General features: G+C 40.3%; 1 protein-coding gene across 3 annotated transcripts in view; it reads left to right on the top strand.

Annotated features, from left to right (window-relative positions):
• The window catches only part of FRMD6 (FERM domain containing 6), a 224,288-nt gene that overhangs the window by 193,048 nt on the left and 12,676 nt on the right, over positions 1-18,564 (top strand). For all 3 annotated transcript variants that reach the window (XM_006872353.1, XM_006872351.1, XM_006872352.1), the window contains exons 8-11: positions 579-644; positions 1,508-1,576; positions 10,958-11,132; positions 17,413-17,748. In XM_006872353.1, the coding sequence (XP_006872415.1) occupies positions 579-644; positions 1,508-1,576; positions 10,958-11,132; positions 17,413-17,748 (646 nt within the window). The remainder of the gene's footprint in view (positions 1-578; positions 645-1,507; positions 1,577-10,957; positions 11,133-17,412; positions 17,749-18,564) is intronic.

Here is an 18,564-nt window from a genome sequence, read left to right on the forward strand (position 1 = left end):
GTTTTTACAGCTTTGCCATTTATCCTCATGAGAGAACTTTAAATATTTAGTCACACTTCTCTCATTTTCACTTCAGACTTGAAATATTTGCCCAGTTTTAAAGGTATACAGTCTAGTGCACCTCAGAAGGTATCATGATATGTATTTATAATATGTATTGTATAGTGAAAAACACAATACAAATATCAATGATTTTTAAGTAGAATATTTGATTATTGATAGAATGTGTGCTCAGGGTTTTATTAAATCATACGGAAAACTTGTTGTTGTTGCTAAGTGCCGTGGAGTCGGTTCCGACCCATAGCGACCCTGCACAGGGTTTCTGAGGCTGTAAATCTTTACGGGAACAGAACGCCTCATCTTTCTCCCGTGGAACCGCTGGTAGTTTCGAACTGCTGACCTTGCGGTTCACAGCCCAATTCGTAACCACTACACTACTAGAGCTCCTTACAGAAAACTAGAGATATGGAAAAATTTAAAGGTATTTTAAGTAAAATTGTTCCGGTCTAGTGTTTTGGTGCTGAATTGTCCATTGTAGAAAAAAAACCACTCTTTTTCATAAAATTTTATTACTACAGGATAAAAAAGAAATTGAAGCTTCACTGACCCTTGGCTTGACGATGCGGGGAATACAGGTTTTCCAGGTTGGTAAATGGAAAATAAATAGAAAATGGCACCAGCGGTGTCTTGCCTTTATAGCCATGTGCCTCTGTGGTCTTGAGACAGGTTCATTTCTTGCCATGACTGGCCAAGATTTCCTGTTTTATCTAGCAGAGTAGGTGATATGGAATAGGTGAAAAGAGTCAACCCAAATCTAGACGGTAATAAATTCTCTATAACAGAAAAGTTAAGCCACAGAATAGCCTGAGTTCATCACCAGATCACTGGAAGACCATTAATATATAAGAAATCTTCTTTTCTAAATATCAAATGATTTTAAATATTCTCTTTTATCCTCTGGAACATTCATAACTTTGGAAAGAAAAAATCTGCACTTTCTATGATACCTGACTGATGTTTTAATTCCTGTTACAGTTTTCTGATAAAATGTGCTCCTTGAATAAGTAGTAAGTGCCACCTTTTTTGCAGCGGGATAGTGCCATCCTACAGCCATCAGCAGGGGAGAAGTATCCTCTCTGCCAGGCACAGAATGTGAGAATGTCTGATTTTTGATAGAGGCAAGATATCTAATTATGAAAGTCTGAGTGTTTTATCTCATCACTCCAATGCCTGAATCTTCTGGACTTTAAATTTAGGATAAGGCCAGAAGGGAAAGATTACCTTAGAAAGGGCCAGTTGATGTAGCCACTCAGAAACTAGAAGCTATAGAATTCTGTCATTTATCTTTTCTTTACTTTCTGCACCTCTCCAAAGAGAGTTAGGGATTTTTTTCAAATTGTAATGACTAAATTTTCATTTTCTAGGAAAGACATAAGAACCATTTAGAGTCTCTGTCAGTTTCCCCAGTAACTCTTGATGTGTTGTAATTCTTTAATTCTTTCTACAGAATTTAGATGAAGAGAAACAATTACTTTATGATTTCCCCTGGACTAATGTTGGAAAGCTGGTGTTTGTGGTAAGTTTATAATAGCTGACTAAAAAGACTGACTCCTTAGTTGTCTGTTTTTGTGGACTTTTGTTGTAGTTTTTGTTTTTATTGTCCTGAGCACAAAAATTGGCATTTTTTAAAAGTTGAAGTTAAAGATAATAGTTGTCATTATTGTTGTTAAGTGCCATCAAGTCGGTTCCAACTCCTAGCCAACCCCGTATAGGGTTTCCTAGGAGCAACTGGTGGGTTTGAACTGCTGACCTTGTGGTTAGCAGCCTAGTGCCTATCCTACAGCACCACACCAGGACTCCTGAATTAGCGTCATGTATTCTTTTTGCATATGCTGGAATCCTTATCAGTCATATTGATAAAGAACATCAAAATCAAAGAGCCTTTTAGCAAAAGTAGCTACTAATTTTATGTATGGGTTCCTACCACAAACATAGTTATTCTTGTTGCAGAAAAAATGTGGCGGGGAAAGCCCCAAGATGGGTTCATTAAATAGAATTATTTTGAACACCTCCAACAGTGGGATGAGAAAACATAAGGCTCTAATCACAGGGCACATTATTCTTACTGTGGGAGTTGGCCAGTTCTCTTGGAGGCTACTTCTTTTGAGCAAATAATAACGAGTGATATCAGAGATGTTTCTCTTACTGACTGTTTGAAACTCTTCATTATAAAAGAGTTCTACAAATCTTAACAAGTACTTTTATGTTTAGAATACTGAGAGTGATATACTTTCTTTTTGTTAAAACTAATTCTTGATCCCCCACTCCAGCTGTTGTTTGTTGTTGTTGTTGTTTTGTTTTTTAATAATATGTATGTATGGTGGTGGTTATGTGCTGTGGGGTTGGTTCCGACTCATAGTGACCCTGCATAGGGTTTCTGAGGCTGTAAATCTTTGTAGGAGCAGAAAGCCTCATCTTTCTCCACCGGAATAGCTCGTAGTTTCGAACTGCTGACCTGAGGTTAGCAGCCCAATTCGTAACCACTACACTACTAGAGCTCCAATATGTATGTATGTATGTTGTTGTTATGTGCCATCAAGTCGGTACCAACTCATAGCGACCCTATGTACAGCAGAACGAAACACTGCCCAATCCTGGGCCATCCTCACTACTATTGCCACGCTTGAGTCCATCGATGCTGCAACTTGGCCAATCCATCTCGTTGGGGGTCTTCCTATTTTTCTCTGACCCTCCACCTTACCAAACATGATAGCCTTCTCAAGTGACTGGTCCCTCCTGACAATATGTCCAAAGTATGAGAGACGAAGTTTGGCCTTCCTGGCCTACAAGGAGCACTCTGGCTATGCTTCTTCCAAAACAGATCTGTTGATTCTTTTGACAGCCCATGGCACTTTCAATATTCTCCTCCAACACTTTAACCCCAAAGCGTCAATTCTTCTGTGGTCTTCCTTATTCACTCTCCAGCTTTCACGTGCATATGAGGTTATTGAAAATACCATGGCTTGGGTCAGGCGCACTTTAGTCCTCTAACTGACATCTTTGCTCTTCAACACTTTAAAAAGGTCTTGTGCAGCAGATTTGCCTAATGCAATACATCATTTGTTTTCTTGACTGCTGCTTCCTTGAGTGTTGCTAGTTGATCCAAGAAGAATGAAGTCCTTGACAACTTCAGTCTTTTCTCCATTGATAAGAGTGTTGTTTATTGGTCCAGTGGTAAGGATTTTTGTTTTCTTTACATTGAGACGTAATCCATACCAAAGGCTGTGCTCTTTGATCTTCATCGGTAAATGTTTTAAGTCCTCTTCACTTTCAGCAATCAAAGTTGTATCATTTGCATATCACAGGTTGTTAATGAGTCTTGCTCCAAACCTGGCGCCACGTTTTTCTTCATATTATTTTTATGAAATAATTATTTGCTTCTCAGGTTATTTGCTCAGCATACAGGTTGAATAAGTATGGTGAAAGAATACAACCTTGTCGTACCCCTTTCTTAAACCATTCAGTGTTCCTATGTTTGGTTCGAACCATCTGCCTCTTGGTTCAAATGCAGATTCCTCATGAGCACAATTAAGTGTTCCGGAATATTCATACTTCGTAATGTTGTCCATAGCTTGTCATGATCCACACAATCGAAAGCCTTTGTTTAGTCAATAAAGCACAGGTAAACATCTTTCTGATGTTCTCTACTTTCAGACAAGATCCATTGCACATCAGCAATGATATCACTTGTTCCATGGCCTCTTCTGAATCTGGCTTGAACTTCTGGAAGTTCTCTGTCAATGTATGCTTGCAGCCATTTCTGTATTGCTTTTAGTAAAACTTTACCTAGAGGAATGGTGTTGCATTCATAGTCAAAAAGAACATATCCAGATCAGTCATGAGGTACAACGCTGTCTGTGATAGGATAATATCCATGCGCCTACAGGGAAGCCCAGTTAATACCACTATTATTCAAATTTACACACCAACCACTAAAGCCAGTAAGGATGAAATAGAAGAATTCTACCACCTTCTTCAATCTGAAATTGATCAATCATGCAATCAAGATGTATTGATCATTACTGGTGATTGGAATGCGAAAGTAGGGAGCAAAGAGGAAGAATCAGTAGTTGGAAAATATGGCTTTTTGTGATAGAAGTGATGCTGGAGAACACATGATCGAATCTGAAAAATCAATGATTTGTTTATTTCAAATACCTTCTTTAGACAGCATAAGAGACGACTATGTATATATGTTGTTGCTATTAGGTGCCATGGAGTCTGTACCGACTCATAGCGACCTTATGCACAGCAGAACGAAACACTGCCTGATCCTGGGCCAACCTCACTACTGTTGCCATGCTTGAGTCCATCTATGCTGCCACTTGGCCAATCCATCTCGCTGGGGGTAGTTGTCATTAAAGTCCATGATTTTGCTTTGTTCAAAAATTATTGAGAAGAAAGTCCACACATACACAAAGCAGGAAAATAAGGATTTGAACCTGCACTTGTCTCTTGCAAGGAAGCTGGCCTATATGAATAAAGGAATATATTGCCAAATAGAATGTGAGTACTGACTCACCTTACCCACTGAGTCAAAAGACCTGTTCTCCCTTTGCATTAATTACTTGGACACAATTCAATTTGATTTCACTGTACTCATACATTCAATAGGACTTGACCTGCTGCCACTTCATGGTTCTCTTGTTCAAACTCTTTGTGAGAGGATCAGAGCTCCTTGAAAATGAGCATATTATAATCCTACTTGTCCCTTTCATGTCACAAATTAAAGCAGCAAAAAAAGACATTTTGGACTCCTGGTGTTGTGCTCGAAGGTCAGCACTGGACTGCAAACCACAAGACTGGTAGTTCAAACCCACCTGTTCCCCGGAAACCTGAGTCGGAACTGACTCGGTGTCACTTTACAACAACAAAAGACACTTCGGAATTAGTAGTTGCTGAACCTAGTTGTAAAAATGCCAGGACGGGGAATGAGAATTAAATTCAACGTCAACCTGAAGACCATTCTTATGAAGCAGGTCAGACATGCCGTCACCATATAACTTTCTGTACTTTATTCTGACACCAACTATCTCTCCCAAGGCACTCTACTTTTCTTCTGTGTTCTGTTGCATTCCATTGTGTTCCATTGCAGTGGCCACACAGAACTCACAATACAGTACTCACTGTTACAGGGTTTACTAGGGAAGTGATGTTGATAGGTGCTGTTGAGTTGGTGCTGACTCATAATGACCCTATGCTCAACAGAAGGAAACACTTGCCCAGTCCTGCACCATCTTCACAAATGTTGTTATGTGTGAACACATTGTTGCTGTCACTATCTGAACCCATCTTATTGGAGGTCTTCCTCTTTTTCGGTGACTTTACTAAACATGAGATATCCTGGGGCTGGTCCTTCCTGACATCATGTCAAAAGTACAATACATTCAAGTCTTCCCATCCTCAATTCCAACAATAGTCAGCTGTACTTTTCCCAAAACAGATTTGTTTGTTCTTCTGGCATTATTACGTTTTATATTCTTAGCCAACACCATAACTCAAATGCATCAATTCTTCACCTGTTTTCTTTACTCATTGTCAGGTTCCACATGCGTATGAGGCAATTAAAAATACCCTGGTTTCAGTGAGGTACACCTTGCTTCTCATTGACGTCTTTGCTCTTTAACACTTTAAAGAGAGATTTTGCAACAGATTTGTCCATTGCCATACGTCATTTGATTTCTTGACTGCTTCTTCCATGAGTGTTATTCGTTGATCCAAGCAAAATGAATCTTTGACAACTTCAGTCTTTTCTTCATTCATGATCATGTTACTTATTGATCCAATTGTGAGGACTTTTGTTTTCTTTACATTGAGGTGCAGTCCTTATTAAAGGCTATATAGCCTTTGATCTTCATTAGTAAGTGCTACAACTCCTCTTCACTTCTAGCAAGCAAGGTTGTGTCATCTGCATGTCACAAGTTGTTAATGAATCTTCCTCCAGTCCTGATGCCACATTGTTTTTCATATGATTCAACTTCTCAGATTATTCACTCAGCATTCAGATTGAATCAGTATGGTGGGGACAGACACAACCCTGGCATATATACCTATCGGATTTTAAATCATTCAGTATCACCTTGTTCTATTCAAGTGTCTGCTTCTTGCTGTATGTACAAGTTCTTAATAATAACAACAATGAGTTGTTGTGGAATTCACATTCTTTACAATTTATCCATAGTTTGTCATGAACAACATAGGCAAATGCCTTTGCATAGTCAATATAGCACAAGTAGCATTGTCTACAGTTCTTCCAGTCAGGAGCATCTCTTCTGAGCTGTGCCTGCAGGTATGCCTCTCTCTCTGGTCCTTGGTCTCTCAGCCATGTGGCTCCTTGGCCTCTGTCCTGCTTGGTTAATGTTACAAAGCTCCTTTCATGATGCTGATAAATGCCCAAGGGGCATCACACTCCACCCTAAGCCTTAGCCTAAAGGTGCTTGGTTCTAGTTCCCTGGTCAGCAAACCTGGCTTCCCTGATCACGTTCCTGGAGACACCCCACTTCCCAGTCAAGCCGCTTGCCCAAAGACACAGCCTTACTTGCTCCATGGACTGGGAAGCTTGACACTCTTGTTTTGTGTCTGCTGTCTCTGTTGACACCACTTCTGTGGTGTCAAAGCCCTTTGTCTCCCACATCAGAGAGGTTCAGCACAAGGATCTCGGGATCCAAAAGTCACACTTTCGGGATGGTAGTGAGATCCTGCTCCTGAGATGGCTCATTTTAAACCCATCAGAATAGCAAAACAGACCAATCCCTACATTAGAGTTTCATACACTCTATTGGTATGATCACACCCAGTCATTGAGTAGGAACTGCAAAGATTGCTTAGAAGAGCCATATCAAGTCATTCACTGGACCACACTAGTTATGCATCACCTTCATCTGAGGAGCGTGTTCAATATACAGCTTTCTGGGTATCGTCCACACACATCATGAGATGATTGATTTCAGTGGATCTTGAGTAAAGACCAGAAATCTATGTTGACAGGCTTCCCAGATTATTCTTGCAGCCATTCCAGCTCTGCTTAACTGTGTGACCTTGGGCAAGTTACTTAACCTCTCAGTGCATTGGTTTCTTTATTCTAAAGTGAGGATGATTTATTATGGGGATTAAATGAGTTAATATGTACTTGGTGGTGATGGTAGTGGTGTGCTGTGGAGTCGATTACGACTCATAGTGACCCTGGATAGGGTTTCTGAGGCTGTAAATCTGTGCAGGAACAGAAAGCATCATCTTTCTCCCATGGAGTACCTGATGGACTCGAACTACTGACCTTGCAGGTAGCAGCCCAATGTATAACTCACTAAGCTACCAGGGCTCCTATTATATATTTTTAGTGCTGAGTTATAACTAGTCTAACATTTAAGATCTCTTGGTGAATCCTTTAAAATAAAACTCAGAGGTAAAAAAATTCTGTTCCTTTCTGGGGTTTCAGAAATCCATATTGCTGTGTATAGACTTTGAGGTTTATAGTTAGAATATACTACTCTCCCCTCCAGCTAAGGAACGTCTCTTTTTATAATCCTATTACTTATTAGGAAATTTTGTGGAAAATTCTATTATCTATCTAAATTCTATTATAGTTAAAAGCTATATTTTTTTTTCCCTAAACTTTGTGGAAGACAACTGTCTGGCCAACTGAATGGAAGAGATCTGTATTTGTGCCCATTCCAAAGAGAGTAACCCAACGGAATGCGGAAATCATTGGACAATATCTTTGATATCCCATTTGAGTAAGTTTTACTAAAGGTAGTACAGAAACGGCTGCAGGCATACATTGACAGAGAACTTCCAGAGGTTCAGGCTGGATTCAGAGGAGGATATGGAATGAGGGATATCATTTCTGATGTCTGATGGATCTTGGCTGAAAGCAGAGAATACCAGAAAGATGCTTACCTGTGCTTTATTGACTATGCAGAGGCTTTCGATTGTGTGAATCATGACAAACTATGGACAACATTGTGAAGTATGAGTATTCTGGAACACTTAATTGTGCTCATGAGGAATCTGTACCTGGACCAAGAGGCAGTTGTTCGAACAGAACATGGGAACACTGAATGGTTTAAAATTAAGAAAGGTGTGCAATACCATTCTTATTCAGCCTGAATGCTGAGCAAACAATCAGAGAAACTGGGTTCTATGAGAAAAACGTGGCATCAGGATTGGAGGAAGACTCATTAACAACCTGTGATATGCAGATGATACAACCTTGATTGCTGAAATTGAAGAGGACTTAAAATGTTTACTGATGGAGATCAAAGACCACAGCCTTCGGTATGGCTTGCATCTCAATGTAAAGAAACAAAAATCCTCACCACTGGACCAATAAACCACATTCTTATCAACGGAGAAAAGATTGAAGTTGTCAAGGACTTCATTCTTCTTGGATCAACCATCAACACTCATGGAAGCAGCAGTCAAGAAATCAAACAACGTATTGCATTAGGCAAATCTGCTGCACAAGACCTTTTTAAAGTGTCAAAGAGCAAAGATGTCAGCTTGAGGACTAAGGTGCGCCTGACCCAAGCCATGGTATTTTCAATAACCTCATACGCATGTGAAATCAGAACAGTGAATAAGGAAGACTATAGAAGAAATGGTGCTTTTGAGTTATGGTGTTGGAGGAGAATATTGAAAGTGTCATGGGATGCCAAAAGAACAAACAGATGTCTTGGAAGACGTGCAGCCAAGAGTGCTCCTTGGAGGCCAGGATGGCCAAACCTCGTCTCTCATACTTGAGACATATTGTCAGGAGGGACCAGTCACTGGAGAAGGATTTCATTTTTGGTAAGGTGGAGGGTCAGAGAAAAAGAGGAAGACCCCAACGAGATAGATTGGCCAAGTTGCAGCATCAATGGGTTCAAGCGTGGCAACAATTGTGAGGTTGGCCCAGGACTGGGCAGTGTTTAGTTCTGTTGTGCATAGGGTTGCTATAAGTTGGTACCAACTTGATGACTCCTAACAACAACAACATAAGTCTGGTATCATTAACACAAAGTTGTTGCCTAAAGCTCAAAGCTCCTTATTCATATGAACTCATTGCCCTATCCATTATTAGGAAAGTTAAAAGAAATATCTCAAAACTGTAAGAAACATTGAGCTTTAGGCTAGAATTTTATGTTAATGATATCAGACTTATGATAGGGCTTCAAAAAGTTCATGAAAAAATAGATTTTAAAGATAATATAATTTTTTTTATTATTATTATTCCTATTCCTTCCTTCCTTCTGAGCTCTTTCCATGGGCAAATGCTGCCCTTTTATTCATGTAATGTTGATTGCTGTAAGGAGTGTTTATCTACCGCCATGGTGAGTTTTTCCCCACCTTATAGACTTATGTACTGTTTGGCTGAAAGTTCAGCCAAATTCCAAGCTGAAGGGGGACTAAGAAGCATAGTCTTTCACCAGTCTCTAACCAGTAAGCCTGGTGTGTTTTTTAAATTATTATTTTAATTGTTTTAAGTTTTGCTTCCCATGTTTCTCCCACTCTATCCAGTACCTCCTCTAAGTGTGACCCCTTTTCACAGTGGATGACAATGGTAGTTGGGCACCTTCCAGTTATTCTTGTCTCAGGGTTGGGGATGCTGAGGTTTGAGAGTTCCATTAGTCCTTTGGACTAATTGTTTCCATGCATCTTTGAGTTGCTTCACTATTCTTTGGACGGGGATAAGTAAATAGTTGTACCTTAGAAAAGATAATACAATTTTTCAGAAACATTTTAAAGCCCTCTCATATTTTAAGAATTAGATTTCTTATATTTCTGCTGATAACTCGTTCTCTTCTCATCTCTCTAATAGTCCCTTGAGCTTCAAGCTCCCTCTTTTTCCAGCTGGAGAAGTTTTCCATTTTTTCTTAACTCAAGTAGGTGATCACTATGTTGTTCACTATCATAATTCCTTATTCATTCCCTTTTCATAAATTATCATTATTTTATGTGTTTATATACTATTTTTCCTTACCAGGTTATATCTCCATGAGGGTAGTCATGTTGTCAGTCTTACTGTTATTTTTTTCAGTACGTAGCATAGTGTTGGAAGAACAATGAGGCTTTCTGCTCCCATGAAGATTTTCAGAAGCCTCAGAAACTCTATAGAGGGTTGTTGTGAGTCGGTATCGACTTGACAGCACTTAAAAACAATAAGAAGCATAGTGTTTGGCAAATAGTGAGTGTTTCAATAAATATTTGGGTACATGAATCCTTTTTTATGTCGTCTTGTTTGTGGGTTGTATTTGAGGATACTTTCACAGGGGTCATTTTCTTCTCCATTTTATAAGTGGCCAGTTTAACCAGAGACACCACAGATAACTCTTCAACATCCGTAGAGTCAATTTTTTGCCAGAAGTTTTGGAAATCATCTACCCTCATGACATTTTTTGAAAGAGAAAGCAATGACTTGTCCATCAGAGAATTGAAATAGAGCTTTGTACATATACAAGGAGGCTTCAAAAAGTTTGTGGAAAAATTTGACTAAAAAATAATGTAATTTTTCCACAAACTTTTTGAAGCCCCCTCATTTCTAAATCTATTTTGTTGTTGTTGTGTGCTGTTGAGTTGGTTCAGACTAATAATGAGCCTATATAGGGTTTCCAAGGAGTGGGTTTGAACAGCCGACTTTGCAGCTAGCTGTCCAGTGCTTACCCTACAGCACCACACTATTGTTGGTGTTGACTTGACAGTTCCAACGCAAGTGTATCGTGACCCTGTATAGGGTTTCCTAGGAGCAGCTGGTGAGCTTGCGGTTCAAACAACTCTGCAGTCCAGCGCATTAACCCACAGCGCCACACCAGGACTCCCCACTACAGTATGGTTCCTACTAAATAGACAGTAAGGGCGTGGGGGGATTCTTGAAAATTAGAAGTTTTTTTTCCTAAATTTGATTTGTGCCATTTCTCCACAGGGTAAGAAATTTGAGATTTTGCCAGATGGCTTGCCCTCAGCCCGGAAGCTCATCTACTACACGGGGTGCCCCATGCGCTCCAGACACCTCCTGCAACTGCTGAGCAACAGCCACCGCCTCTACATGAATCTGCAGCCTGTCCTGCGTCACATTCGGAAGTTGGAGGAAAACGAAGGTATGGCAGCGTTTCAGTGGGGCCTTTTCCACCTTATACCAGGACTTCTGGCTCCTGGAAAACGGGATTTGAGAACTGGGCCTTTCCAGACTCAGAGCTGCATTTCTATTTTCATCTCAGTGTTGCCCATAAAGGCAAAGGGCAAAGAATTGGTGTGAGGCCTACCTACTATAACGCCTACCCAAAGTATTTGAGGTTACCCCAATCATTTCACTACCATTGGGGCACAATCTCTTTAAAGTCTCTGCATACTCAACTTGAAAATCCATACAAATAGCCCCTACATGAAGGTGCCAAGTATATAATTTTATATGCATCTCAGAGCTCAGTATATACCCCAATCTACTTCTGTGCTGTTCTCCACAGTCAGTCTGCAGTTCCTTCCAGGATGATTATTCCTTAGGCCAGTATGGCCATCAAGTTGGGTAGCCACTAAGTCTGGCCCAGCAAGAATGACAGACAGAGGAGATTTTCATTTGAGGATAGAATCAGCCAGTCCTGTGGGGGCACTGCTGAGACAGAGAAAAATGCTGTGTGATTTGGGATCCCAGAGTCCTAGGCCCAGGAAAGGGTGGCAAGTCATGGCAGGGAGAGGAAGGCAGGGATCAGTGTCTCTAAGGTCAAACTTTTGCCAACATTACATTATTAGTCTAATGGTTGACCCCTTTTTCTTGAATGTAACATCCTGAAATTACTTGATCTAACACACTTCAAATTCCAGTCCCCAAAAATGCTATATGTAGTATATTTATTTTTTTTAAGTCTTCAATTTATTCTTCACATTCATTTTGTGGTCATTCTGATCATTAGACTTTTATGGTAATTAGATTAGATCTGAGATTTTTATGTGAACATCAAGATGCTTACTTAGATCCTTGTCTGAAACAAGTTTTGACATCTCAGATCTCACTTTTCCTGCAGAGACAAGACAAATACCAATCCTCTGTTGAACAAACAAAACACCTTATGGTGGTGCGTGTGCACCTGATTGAGTGCTCCTCAAAGCTGTCTCTCAATCTCAATGAGACCTCATTTGAAGAGCCCATCATAATTCAGATAGCAATAAGAACATGAATCCTTTTCCACTGTCTGCCGCCAGACTGCATCAGTGTTCGGAGAGAATTGGGTCTGCTGCTGCCAGACTGCCTGTCCTTCTCCACAGTGACGTATTAGTATAACAGGTATCTCTCTCAGTACTGACATGAATATTCAGGAGAATTCAGACAGATAGAAGCACCAAGAAAACTTGTGAGAATAGGTGACTAAGTTAGGTTCCGAGGTGCCAAATCAGCCTCAGTCCAGTACGGTGGGTTTGATGTCTTGAGAAGTTTCATTCATTCCATTAGCTCACTGTCAGCAGCATTTTAGTAAGTTTTCGGTTGGGTGACCTTAAAGAGATTAAGAAACCCCTCCTAGAGGTGGGTTCTAAGGTAAAAGTTTACAAAGAATTTTGCATTCTTAAGAGGACATAGCTTTGTCCGTTGCCACCCATAGTACCAAGTACATTTGGGAATTTAATTGAGTGGGGAAATGAAGGAATTCTAACAGTGTGAATTACATCTTTTTTATTTGGATGACTGTAGACTGATTTAGGGGATAAGCCCTCCCCCCGGCCCCCCCATCCAAAGGAAACATACTTAGTTTCTTCTATGTAGAGGTACTTCTAGACCAAAGAAAGTCTGAAACCAAGTTTCTCTGGGCCTATCTTGACCTTAATCCAGTTGTCTCATCCACACTTAAGGACTGTCGTTTTAAGGAGAAAAAGCTCTTTCTAGGATTAGTTTAACAACAACAAAAAGAAAACAGCGTAAGAAGAGTCAGTGTCTTAATTACATTTTATTTAGAGTCACCTCATTTACAAAGCCACTTTAACATTTTGTAGCAGAAAATGACCACCAGAATTCTTCCATAGAGTTTAGAAAATAAGGGGAAACATGCCTTACGTCATTTAAAAAAAATTGAAGCCCAACTTTATTCAATAGCTGGAAATTATTTTGAAGTCATAGATCAAGAGGCTACATTTACAGCATTATGCACATGTTCCAAAATACTGTTAAGAAAAAATGTATGGTCTCTGGACTTTTACAGTTAAGTGCCATTAAATGGGTTCCAACTCATAACAACTCTTTATAAGGTTTCTGAGGAGTGGCAGATGGGTTTGAACTGCTGACCTTACATTTAGCAATCCAGTGTGTGTCCTATAGCACCACACCAAGACTCTGACTCTCACATTAGAAGGAATTTCAAATAAACAGATATAGTGACGTTCTTCACTGTTGACTCCACTGTTACTAGGGGCATGAAAGGTTTCACGTTGCATTTCTTAGAATAAATTTCAGAGTTATTTAAACATTTTCCTCAGTTTGTAACGAGAGTGTGACGCTTCTTAAATATTTGCCACCTAAAAACCAAATCTCTTGTCATCGATTCCAGCCATAGAGATCATAAAAGACAAAGCAGAGCTGCCCCATAGGGTTTCCAAGGCTATAAATCTTAAAAAGCTTAAAATTGCCACATCTTTCTCTTGCTGAGTGACTGGTGGATTCAAACAGCTGAACTTGCTGTTAACAGCCAAATGCTTAATCACTGTGTCACCTGGGCTCCTTCAAATATTTGCAAAGGTTATGAATGACAATGTACTCAGGAGGGACCTAAAGCCAGCCAAGTGCTGGCCAATTCACAGGAAATGGGATTACAGTAGGCTCCTATTGTTATTGCTGTAAGTGCTGTCAAGTCAGTTCCGACCCATTGTGACCCTGAAAAGGGTTTCTCAAGCTGATGAGCTTGAACCACCACCGACCTTGTGTTTCATAGCGAGTTTGCAGTCCAGTGCATTAACCCACAGCACCACACCAGGACTCGTCGGCTCCTGTTAAGAGGTGGAAAACAGGCTGGTGAGACCTCTAGTGAGTCTGTTGTTAACATGCTACCCAGTCAGTTCCAGCTCATCGCAACCCTCTATAGAGTTTTCGAGAAGCAGCTGGTGGGTTTGAACCACCAACCTCTTGGTTAGCAGTCCAGTGATTATCCTGTAGTGCCACATTAGGACTGTGTATTGTTGTTGCTAAGTGCCATCGAGTCGGTTTCAACAGTAACTGTAACTGGCTCTGAACATACCAGTGAGTTAGGAATGAAAGGGCTGTTTGGAAATCCATAGAAAAGCTTTTAAATGATTAGATCCACAAATGCCAGTTGTCTTAGATCTCTACTACCATATAGAACTTAATTTTTTCTCCTCTTCAGTTTCTTTCCACTTTTCCAAGGGCCAAAATGGGTATTATTTTAAAACACTCATGAATTGAAATTTGATGGGAATTTTGAAGACCCCATTTGTACTCCACCTTCATCTTCACTCCTCATGCCTTCAGAAAATAAGAATGAGTAAACCCAGTCTGTTCCCTAAAAGAAGGGTTTGTGGCTGGATGCATTTTTGTTGCTTTGATGTGTGTGCTGGGCTCTGATGCCAGTCTGCTTCCTGCGCAGCTTCAGACTTGCCTCTGTGCTTCTTAGACCCCTTAGAACTGGCATGAATGCGCTGGAGGCTGGAAATGAAACATAGCCTTCTCCAGGCTGTTTTTTATTTTGACATTTGCATCCTAGAAAGCACAGCTTTCTCTAGTGCTCTTTCTGCTCTTCCCTCTCTGGAGAACTTGTAGTAATTACACTTCAGATTTGCATTCAGACATTAGATGTAAGAGTATTTTCATTTACCCAAGAAACAAGACAATTAAGTCTATTAACAGGCTCCTAAGAACCCAATTAGTCTACTGGTTAGCAGTTTCTGAAATAAAATCCACATAATATTCCCCAAATGTGCCCTTCACATTTAACTTTGTTCTAATGTGTTATTTCTCCTCAGTATTAAAAAATTAAAGAAGCGGAACTGTTTCTTTGTTTTAAATTTCTGATGTGAAAAATTGAAACAGCATTTCTATGTCAGTTGTACAACTGCAGTCCAACTATAACTCGACCCTTAATGTTCTGCTTAGTTTACTGTTCGATAAGAGGGGCTTTCCCAGTATTATGCCTTTGCATACAAGAACAGCACGGATGTATTTAATCAAAGGACAATTTTACCAATCAGAAACCATGTGGTTATAAAACCTCAGACAAGCAGTGATAATTATGTTTTCTAAATAGATGTTTAAGTCGCATTAATTTAACTCATGGAGGAAAAGCTTTCATCATTAATGAAATTTAAAATATTAGAATTCTTTGTAGGAAATTATCAGGACACTTTTATCATGAATAGCATTCAACAGCTAGTGTTAAACTAGCTAATAATGGGCATGGTCCACTGTTAATAAATAAAATGAATGGTAATTAACATTATTATACTCACTAAATAGTCTCTAACAGTGCTTTTGAAATGATGTGTGAAAGAGGACAACTTGTTGTTTTGTCTTTTTTTTTATTAATTTGTCACGGGCCAAATACTTTTGCAAATGACAAAATTATATATGTGACTGTCATGGCAATGCCAAATTACTCTAAAAGTATCTAGACATTTTTTCTCAAACCCACTGCTTTCAAGTCCGTTCCAACTCCTAGTGACACTACAAAACAGAACCGTCACTTAAGGGTTCCAAGGCCGTCAGCTGAAACAGACTACCAATGTCTTTCTTTCAAAGAGGAGCTGGTGGGCACAAACCAACTGCCCTTGCCATTAGTAGCCAAACCTTAACTTCTGTGCCACCAGGTTTCCTTCACTCTCAATCACTGAACTTACTTCCCTTCGGACTACTAGTAACAGTTTACACACAAGTAGTAGCCGGTTGACTATACTTTAAGTTGTTGTTAGGTGCCACCCAGTCAGTCCCAACTCATAGCGTTCTATGCACAGCAGAGCGAAACAATGCCCAGTCCTGCACCAGCCTCACAGTTGTTGATACACTTCAGTCCATTGCTGCCACCAGTGTGTCAGTCCATCTCCTTGAGGGTCTTCCTCTTTTACACTGACCCTCCACTTTACTAAGCACGATATCCTTCTCCAAGGACTAGTCTATCCTGATAATATGTCTAAAGGATGAGAGACAAAGTTTTGCCATTCTAGCTTCTAATAAGCATTCTGGCTGTATTTCTGCCAACATAGATTTGTCTTCTGGCAGTCCATGGTACTTAATCTTTTCCAGCACCATAAATTGAATGCATCAGTTCTTCTGTAGTCTTCCTTATTCATTGTCCAACTTTCACATGCATATGGATCAGGTGCACCTTAGTCCTCAAGCATCTTTGATGTTTGCTCTTGAACGCTTTAAAGAGGCCTTATGCCACAGATTTGCCTAATGCAATATACTGTTTGATTTCTTGACTGCTGCTTCCATGAGCACTGATTGTGGATCCAGGCACAAGGAAATCTGACAATTTCTATCTTTTCTCCTTTTATCATAATGTTATTTATTGATGCAGTTGTGAGAATTTTTGTTTTCTTTGCATTAATGTGCAAACCATACTGAAGGATGTTGTCTTTGATCTTCATCAGTAAGTATTTTAAGCCCTCTTTACTTCCAACAAGCAAGGTTGCGTCACCTGAATATCACATGTTGTTAATGAGTCTTCCTCCAATCCTGATGCCACATTCTTCATATAATCCAACTTCTCAGAGTATTTGCTCAGCATACATATTGAATAAATACGGTGAAAAACACAAGCCTGGAGCACACCTTTTCTGATTTTAAGCCATATAGTCTCCCCTTCTGTTCTAACAACGGCTTTTTAGTCTGTGTGCAGATTCCTTATGAGCATAATAAAATGTTCTGAAATACCCATTCTTCACAGTGGTATCCATAGCTTGTCATGATCCACACAGATAATAGTCAGTAAAACACAAGTAAGCATCTTTCTGGTCTTCTCTGCTTTCAGCCAAGATCCACCGGACATCAGCAATGATATCCCTCATTCCATGCCCTCTCATGAATCTAGCTTGAATGCCTGGTGCTTCCCTGTTGATGTAGTATTGCCACCATGTTAAAATTACCTTCCCCAAAATTTTACTTTGAGTAGTGGTGTTCTTTAGTGTTTGAAGCTTCTCAAGTCTTCTAGTCATTGAAAGATTACCCTCAACTCGGTTGTACTGCTCTTTATTCACTTTGCAATCGTAAGTGTAGTTCCTATCCAAGTTATCACTGCTTTCCAAATACTAGAATCTGACTGTGAAATTGTAGTTGTTGTTTGTTGTTGTTGCTAAGTGCCAAGTTGGTTCTGACTCAGCAACCCCGTAGCTCACCAGATGTCCCTCTATGTTGGTTGACCCTGACGAGCTGTGTTCTTCAATACACAGAGAAGAAGCAGTACCGGGAATCCTACATCAGTGACAACCTGGACCTTGACATGGACCAGCTTGAAAAGCGGTCGCGGGCCAGTGGGAGCAGCGCAGGCAGCATGAAACACAAGCGCCTGTCTCGTCATTCCACCGCCAGCCACAGCAGTTCCCACACTTCTGGCATTGAGGCAGACACCAAGCCCCGAGACACGGGGCCAGAGGACAGCTGCTCAGGAAGTGCCATTCACCGGAAGCTGAAAACCTGCAGCTCCATGACCAGCCATGGCAGCTCTCACACCTCAGGAGTGGAGAGTGGTGGGAAGGATCGGATGGAGGAGGACTCACAGGACGATGGTAAGCTCCCCCTGAGTCCCTCCTGACTAACAGCACTGTCCTGTCACTAGCTGTCTGCTTTGTTGCATCCATTGTTTTCTAATGTTAGTTCTTTAGAATTGGTCTCTGGGGAATAGCAACTAAGAAGCAATATTAGAGAAGAGGAGACAGGTGTCTTGCCATCTTCCCCAATAACTTGACTGAGTTGATTGTGTTATGAACAAAGCATCCCTCTAGCTATGAAATATATATATAGCACCAGGCTGCTAGTAACAACTTACTCTACTGTGGAATGGAGCAGAACACCTCATCTTTCTCCCGCGGAGCAGCTGGTAGTTTCGAACTGCTGACCTTGAGGTTCACAGCCCGATTCGTAACCACTACGCTACCAGAGCTCCTTAAAATGAAATTTAGCCAGCTTAAATCAGCCACACTTAACAGCAGTACGTCTCTTTTATATTATTCTTCAGCCTCAAACAAGGGCTTCAGCATTTGGATTTTGGGGAAAGATGTTGAGTCCACTAAGGAAAATTGCAGAACAGATAATTCAGTTACTATAGACTGCATTTAGATCTCAAATTAGGTCGCTAAATGTAGCAAGAGAGGCAACTATGGGAAACAGGTAGGTTATCAAGTAGTCTGTGTATGCCAACCATTTGTGCTTTAGCATTAAGTAAATGATCCCTCAGTCTGAACTTTCTTTTTGTGATAGCAGCGTGGTAGAATAGCATTACCCCTTTCTAAAGGAGTAAGGGATAACCAAATCATGGGCTTTAGAAGACAAGTGGGTAGTAACACAGAAATCTTATGGAAAAAAAGAACAAGAATCATTCAGGT

This window comes from Chrysochloris asiatica, unplaced genomic scaffold (assembly GCF_000296735.1).
Source record: "Chrysochloris asiatica unplaced genomic scaffold, ChrAsi1.0 scaffold00194, whole genome shotgun sequence".
Classification (NCBI taxonomy): domain Eukaryota; kingdom Metazoa; phylum Chordata; class Mammalia; order Afrosoricida; family Chrysochloridae; genus Chrysochloris; species Chrysochloris asiatica.